This window comes from Neocloeon triangulifer, unplaced genomic scaffold (assembly GCF_031216515.1).
Source record: "Neocloeon triangulifer isolate White Clay Creek 2 clone unplaced genomic scaffold, ASM3121651v1 ptg000015l, whole genome shotgun sequence".
NCBI lineage: Eukaryota > Metazoa > Arthropoda > Insecta > Ephemeroptera > Baetidae > Neocloeon > Neocloeon triangulifer.
Genome location: NW_026775557.1, coordinates 2,070,879 through 2,078,034, shown reverse-complemented (window position 1 = coordinate 2,078,034; position 7,156 = coordinate 2,070,879). Strand labels below are relative to the sequence as shown.

Genomic DNA, 7,156 nt, shown 5'->3' with positions numbered 1-7,156 from the left:
CCGATTTGCGGCGCCGATTTGCGGTGTCGATTTTTCCGTTGATTCTTGTAAAATAGAAAATTTTAAAATCATACCAATTATTGCTTGACGTACTTTTAAATATCTAGAAAAATAGCTTTAAAATTAAATGAAAGAGCTTCCACAACACTTCATTAAACTTGCGGTGCCGATTTGCGGCGCCGCTTGCGGGGCCGACTTGCGGGGCCGACTTGCGGCGCCGCTTGCGGGGCCGATTTGCGGGGCCGATTTGCGGGGCCGATTTGCGGGGCCGATTTGCGGGGCCGATTTGCGGGGCCGACATGCGGGGCCGCTTGCGGGGACGACTTTTCCGTTGATTCTTGTAAAATAGAAAAATTTAAAATTATACCAATTATTGCTTGACGTACTTTAAAATATCTAGGAAAATAACTTTAAAATTATATGAAAGAGCTTCCACAACACTTCATTATACTTGCGGCGCCGACTTGCGGGGCCGACTTGCGGAGCCGACTTGCGGGGCCAACTTGCGGGGCCGACTTGCGGCGCCGATTTGCGGGGCCGACTTGCGGGGCCGATTTTTCCGTTGATTCTTGTAAAATAGAAAATTTTAAAATCATACCAATTATTGCTTGACGTACTTTTAAATATCTAGGAAAATGGCTTTAAAATTAAATGAAAGAGCTTCCACAACACTTCATTAAACTTGCGGCGCCGACTTGCGGCACCGCTTGCGGGGCCGATTTGCGGGGCCGATTTGCGGCGCCGCTTGCGGGGCCGATTTGCGGCGCCGCTTGCGGGGCCGATTTGCGGCGCCGCTTGCGGGGCCGATTTGCGGGGCCGATTTGCGGCGCCGATTTGCGGCGCCGCTTGCGGGGCCGACTTGCGGTGCCGATATTTCTGTTTATTCTTGTAAAATAGAAATTTTTAAATAATACCAATTATTGCTTGACGTACTTTTAAATCTAGAAAAATAGCTTTAAAATTAAATGAAAGAGCTTCCATAACAATTCATTAAACTTGCGGCGCCGCTTGCGGGGCCGACTTGCGGTGCCGATTTGCGGCGCCGATTTGCGGTGCCGATATTTCCGTTGATTCTTGTAAAATAGAAATTTTAAAATTATACCAATTATTGCTTGACGTACTTTTAAATATCTAGGAAAATAACTTTAAAATTATATGAAAGAGCTTCCACAACACTTCATTATACTTGCGACGCCGATTTGCGGCGCCGCTTGCGGGGCCGACTTGCGGCGCCGATTTGCGGCGCCAATTTGCGGTGCCGATTTTTCCGTTGATTCTTGTAAAATAGAAAATTTTAAAATCATACCAATTATTGCTTGACGTACTTTTAAATATCTAGGAAAATGGCTTTAAAATTAAATGAAAGAGCTTCCACAACACTTCATTAAACTTGCGGCGCCGACTTGCGGCACCGCTTGCGGGGCCGATTTGCGGGGCCGATTTGCGGGGCCGATTTGCGGGGCCGCTTGCGGGGCCGACTTGCGGTGCCGATATTTCTGTTTATTCTTGTAAAATAGAAATTTTTAAATAATACCAATTATTGCTTGACGTACTTTTAAATCTAGAAAAATAGCTTTAAAATTAAATGAAAAAGCTTCCACAACAATTCATTAAACTTGCGGTGCCGATTTGCGGCGCCGCTTGCGGGGCCGATTTGCGGCGCCGCTTGCGGGGCCGACTTGCGGTGCCGATTTGCGGCGCCGATTTGCGGTGCCGATATTTCCGTTGATTCTTGTAAAATAGAAATTTTAAAATTATACCAATTATTGCTTGACGTACTTTTAAATATCTAGGAAAATAACTTTAAAATTATATGAAAGAGCTTCCACAACACTTCATTATACTTGCGACGCCGATTTGCGGCGCCGATTTGCGGTGCCGATTTTTCAGTTGATTCTTGTAAAATAGAAAATTTTAAAATCATACCAATTATTGCTTGACGTACTTTTAAATATCTAGGAAAATAACTTTAAAATTATATGAAAGAGCTTCCACAACACTTCATTATACTTGCGGCGCCGACTTGCGGCGCCGCTTGCGGGGCCGACCTGCGGGGCCGATTTGCGGCGCCGCTTGCGGGGCCGACTTGCGGTGCCGATATTTCTGTTTATTCTTGTAAAATAGAAATTTTTAAATAATACCAATTATTGCTTGACGTACTTTTAAATCTAGAAAAATAGCTTTAAAATTAAATGAAAGAGCTTCCACAACAATTCATTAAACTTGCGGTGCCGATTTGCGGCGCCGCTTGCGGGGCCGACTTGCGGGGCCGATTTGCGGCGCCGCTTGCGGGGCCGATTTGCGGCGCCGCTTGCGGGGCCGATTTGCGGCGCCGATTTGCGGCGCCGATTTGCGGTGCCGATATTTCCGTTGATTCTTGTAAAATAGAAATTTTAAAATTATACCAATTATTGCTTGACGTACTTTTAAATATCTAGGAAAATAACTTTAAAATTAAATGAAAGAGCTTCCACAACACTTCATTAAACTTGCGGGGCCGATTTGCGGCGCCGATTTGCGGTGCCGATATTTCCGTTGATTCTTGTAAAATAGAAATTTTAAAATCATACCAATTATTGCTTGACGTACTTTTAAATATCTAGGAAAATAACTTTAAAATTATATGAAAGAGCTTCCACAACACTTCATTATACTTGCGACGCCGATTTGCGGCGCCGCTTGCGGGGCCGACTTGCGGCGCCGACTTGCGGCGCCGATTTGCGGCGCCGATTTGCGGTGCCGATTTTTCCGTTGATTCTTGTAAATTTTAAAATCATACCAATTATTGCTTGACGTACTTTTAAATATCTAGAAAAATAGCTTTAAAATTAAATGAAAGAGCTTCCACAACACTTCATTAAACTTGCGGCGCCGCTTGCGGGGCCGACCTGCGGGGCCGACTTGCGGGGCCGACTTGCGGGGCCGACTTGCGGGGCCGATTTGCGGTGCCGATTTTTCCGTCGATTCTTGAAAATTCGAAAATTTTAAAATCATACCAATTATTGCTTGACGTACTTTTAAATATCTAGAAAAATAGCTTTAAAATTAAATGAAAGAGCTTCTTCAACACTTCATTATACTTGCGGCGTCGCTTGCGGGGCTGATTTGCGGCGCCGATTTTTCCGTTGATTCTTGTAAGATAGAAAAATTTAAAATTATACCAATTATTTCTTGACGTACTTTTAATTATCTAGAAAAATAGCTTTAAAATTAAATGAGCTTCCACAACACTTTTACTTGCGGCGCCGACTAGCGGTGCTGATTTGCGGGGCCGATTTAGGGGGCCGATTTGCGGGGCCAACTGAGCTGAGATTTTTTGTTTCGCTCTTATTTTATGTCGATTCTTTTAAAATTGAAATTAAGAAATTATTCAAATTATTGCTTGAAGCGTTTCTAGAAAAATAGCTATTTGCTATAGTAGATTTTAAATCTTTAAAAATATTTTCTTTTGCTTCTTTTTTCTTTTTTTAGGGTCAGGCCAAGACAAAGTCTTGTCGGCCTGTGCCCCAGTTAATTTTTTATTTTATTTTTTTTCGGGTTGAACTTTATTTAAAAAATCACCATTTTTTGCTTTGTGATTTGTTGAAATTTAGAATTCATTTACCTGGATCATTTATAAATTTTAAAATGAAAAATACCAAACATGCAAAATAAAAGGCAAATTCTCGTAATTAGTCAGCTGATGGTATTCCAACAAATCACGCCAAATGCAAAATATAATAATTCAAATTTTGTCGCCGCCAGCGATTGAGCGACAGACAGATCGAGTTATCAATGCGGCGAAATCAATTTTGTTTTGTTGTCGCTCATTATGCCGGCCGTGCATCCAAACAGCCGCGCCGACGAACGCCTGCGAGATGTCAATTTAGCATGAGCGATCGCCCCGACGCCGCGCCAAAAGGGGTAAATTTATCTCATAATTCGCCGGTCGTGGCGTTTATTGTTGGCGGCCGTGCGATAATCTCAGGAGAAAGATGCGCTCGCTTGCGTCACACGCCGAGCGCAACCAACGGGGCCTTTGTGATGCCAAATTTGACTTGTAAACTACGACAGGCCCTTTATTTGTGTTTCACTGAGAGCGTGATGGATTGCCTCTTCCGTTTAAGCAGCCCTTTAGCTTAATTTAAAAATAAAATCGAGCACAAAATGTCCTGAAAATGATTTTAAAAATTGCGAAAGTTCGCTGGTTAAAGTTATTCTCAAAATGATATTTTATAATCTAATTTGCTATAAATTTCTTATTTTTCATATTTAAAATAATCACATACTCTTAGTTTCAATTTTCAAAATAATTTATCACTGGGAATAATTTCACCAAATGTCTCATTGAAAAACATAAAAAATTTGATGAATCACAAGAAATATAGAATATCAGAAAGTGAACTAAACATAATACAACAGAAAAAAATCCTGAAATTTTCATACATTGAAAAAAAAAAATAATTTTTTTAAATTATATTTTTCTCAAATCAAAGATGTTGTCAAAAAAAAATTATTTTTTATTATATAACTATATCAATCTTTCCGTGGGACAATTTCAGATGACCCGCTCTTGAGATGAGCAAAAATGAAAAGACATCTCGTGTGATAATCTTGCAGTTTGTGTGAAAATTCATGCGTCGGTTCAACCAGCTTTTTAATTGATTGTGTGTTTACTGTTACAAAGCTGCTCTCGGCCCTGCGTCATTATCATTTTTATGATTTCTCGCGACAATCTGATGAGATGTTCCTGACAGATTAAGAATAAAGTTTTGTCTGTTCTGGTGAACAATAAAAATTATACAAGATACATGGACGCCTGCGTGTGAGCTTAAAAAAACAAAAGCATTCAAAAATAATTAATAAATTGAATCGTAAATTACAGCACAGCTCGGAAGATTTCGTCTCACAATCAGCGCTGATTAAATTGTAGAATGGGCACTTTTGACACCCAATTAAATGTTATCTCTCAATCGACAAATTGCAAAAGATGAAAAATGCATTTTATTTTATATAATTCCTGTATAAATAATTTTGTTTGTTTTAGTGTGAGGATGGTGCGTGCATTAAATGCGGACGTTAAATCGTGCACGCGGCCGAGTGAGCTCATAATCCGTCTATAAATTCACAGCTCGCATTCTCACATAAATAAATGACTTGCGATTGTTAGCTCTGAATCTGGACGCGCGCCACGCTATGCCAAAGTATAGCAGATTAGTGGTCCGTAATGTGAAAAACACCCCGACACGTGCGCGGCAACGACTGTGAATGAGAATTGCAAAAGGAAAATCCTTGCATGGAATATTCCGAGATATTTTTGTATCGATTTTACAGTATTTTATTTATATTTATAGTTTTTGGTTTATTGCACTCCCTGCAATTAAAGTGCGTGTTGCAAAACCACGACATGATCTTCGCACGTTTTCTAATTTGCGCGCGCGTTTTGTAATGATATATCTATTATGTCTACTTACATACGTCCTTGTCTTACATTTAAATAAGCATAACTACAACACTGGAATTTTCTCCTGAAAATAATTGCTTCATGGGAATTATGTACTTTCAAGTAAAAGGTATTTAAACGCTTCTGAATGATAGCTCATGTCATTGAGCAAAATGTTTATAAAGCTGCAGAGTGCCAAAAAAAGAAGCAGTTTCATTCAGGTTTTGCAGAAATGAAGAGCTCTTGTGTCCTATTCCTCGCTCTGAACTTCATTACATACGTGCATGGTAATTTCAGTATCTTAATTTTTCCTTTTAGTCCTTTTCATTTTATATAAGCTGCAATAACAATGGGTGATCAACTATAATAACGCTCAATTTCTGCTCAAATTAATACTGAAAAAAATGATTGTGACGATCCTTTTCTTGGATAATTTAAAAAAAAAATAAAGTCAATATATTAAATTTTTTGATAGCCCCCTTAGTGTTCAATGTTGCTCATACTAATTTTAATCGTGTTTCATTTAAGGGAAAATTCAAACTTGCCAACAATATTGCTACTGCTATTCAGCTAATGGCGACTACACGATGACGCCGTTTGGAAATAAATATTTGAAGCAATCATCGGAGCCAAACGTTGTTACCGGAGCACCTACTTCAGCTGCAATTGGGATTTTTCCAGATCGCGACCTATGTGGAGAAAATCAGGTTCTCTTCAATGGACGGTGCCGTGGTGTAACACAAACTGGAAGTAATAAACTGTTATTTCATACTTTTAATATCAACTGAAGAAAATTGAAAGTTTTTTTGTGTACAATTTAATAACACTGTTTTTCTAATATGATTTAAGGAATGTCTGAATCTGGAACACTTGTCGCTCCAAATAGAATGCGTTGCGGGGCTGGTCAATTCAACTTCAATGGCAGATGCAGAAACACCATTCCATAAATTATCCTAAGGTTTTTTTCTTTAAAAAGCTTTGAAATTACCATGTATAGTCTTAATATTAAATCTCAGCACTTGGTTTAGTTTTAAGATTGTTTTAATTGATATGCATCACTGGACCAATACTGTATCCCATGATTCATCGTTTCGTTTTTATACATTAAAAAATATTAAATTGAATTAACAATTGAAAATAAAAGTACCTAAAATAAAGTTTTTAATTTTAAATGTATTTAAGAGGGGAGAAATGCTAGATTTTGACGATGTATTCTCAAAACCCAAATTATATTTCGATTTTATTAATTAAATTATCCAAAGATTTTGAGTAAAATTTTCACGGCTCTTTATACATCCAGAATTACGTCATCGAAGGGTTCATTGTTCATAGCAAGCTTGAAATAACATACACATCTTTATGCATGACTCTGGAGAAACACAATGGGCGCGTGTCGAGCGAGAGTTGCACATTGACTGTGCATGTGCCGCGTTTATTCAAAGTCATAGCCAAGCAAGCAGAACCCACCGTTTTCACACCCCAAACCAGTGCGTGATCATTCTCACATTACACTGCTCTACCATCCTCCCCCAAAAATATAAATTAAATATATAAGTATGAATTGTACAATCAATAAATTTTACAAATTTGATTTCTTATTTTTGAATGTTTATTTAAATTTTAATCTACCCTTTTCCTTCAAACTATTTATAAAATTTAAAAAGATCCATCACTGAACAAATATAAATCATTATTTTATACATCAACTGAAAGTTTCTTTCTCTTTACAATGAA

General features: G+C 38.6%; 1 protein-coding gene across 1 annotated transcript; it reads left to right on the top strand.

Annotated features, from left to right (window-relative positions):
• The first annotated feature begins 5,602 nt into the window (after window positions 1–5,602).
• On the top strand, window positions 5,603–6,946 carry LOC132202586 (uncharacterized). Its single transcript, XM_059629582.1, has 3 exons — window positions 5,603–5,709; window positions 5,951–6,172; window positions 6,272–6,946. Exons 1-3 carry the CDS (start codon window positions 5,655–5,657, stop codon window positions 6,367–6,369), a joined length of 375 nt encoding a protein of 124 aa, XP_059485565.1. The 5' UTR covers window positions 5,603–5,654; the 3' UTR covers window positions 6,370–6,946.
• The last annotated feature ends 210 nt before the right edge of the window (window positions 6,947–7,156 follow it).

Bases quoted from the DNA above. Each gene is read 5' to 3' on its own strand.
- LOC132202586 (XM_059629582.1), top strand. From the start codon at position 5,655: ATGAAGAGCTCTTGTGTCCTATTCCTCGCTCTGAACTTCATTACATAC. The intron at 5,710-5,950 runs GTAATTTCAGTA...GTTTCATTTAAG, and splicing joins CTTCATTACATACGTGCATG to GGAAAATTCAAACTTGCCAA. The intron at 6,173-6,271 runs GTAATAAACTGT...ATATGATTTAAG, and splicing joins TGGTGTAACACAAACTGGAA to GAATGTCTGAATCTGGAACA.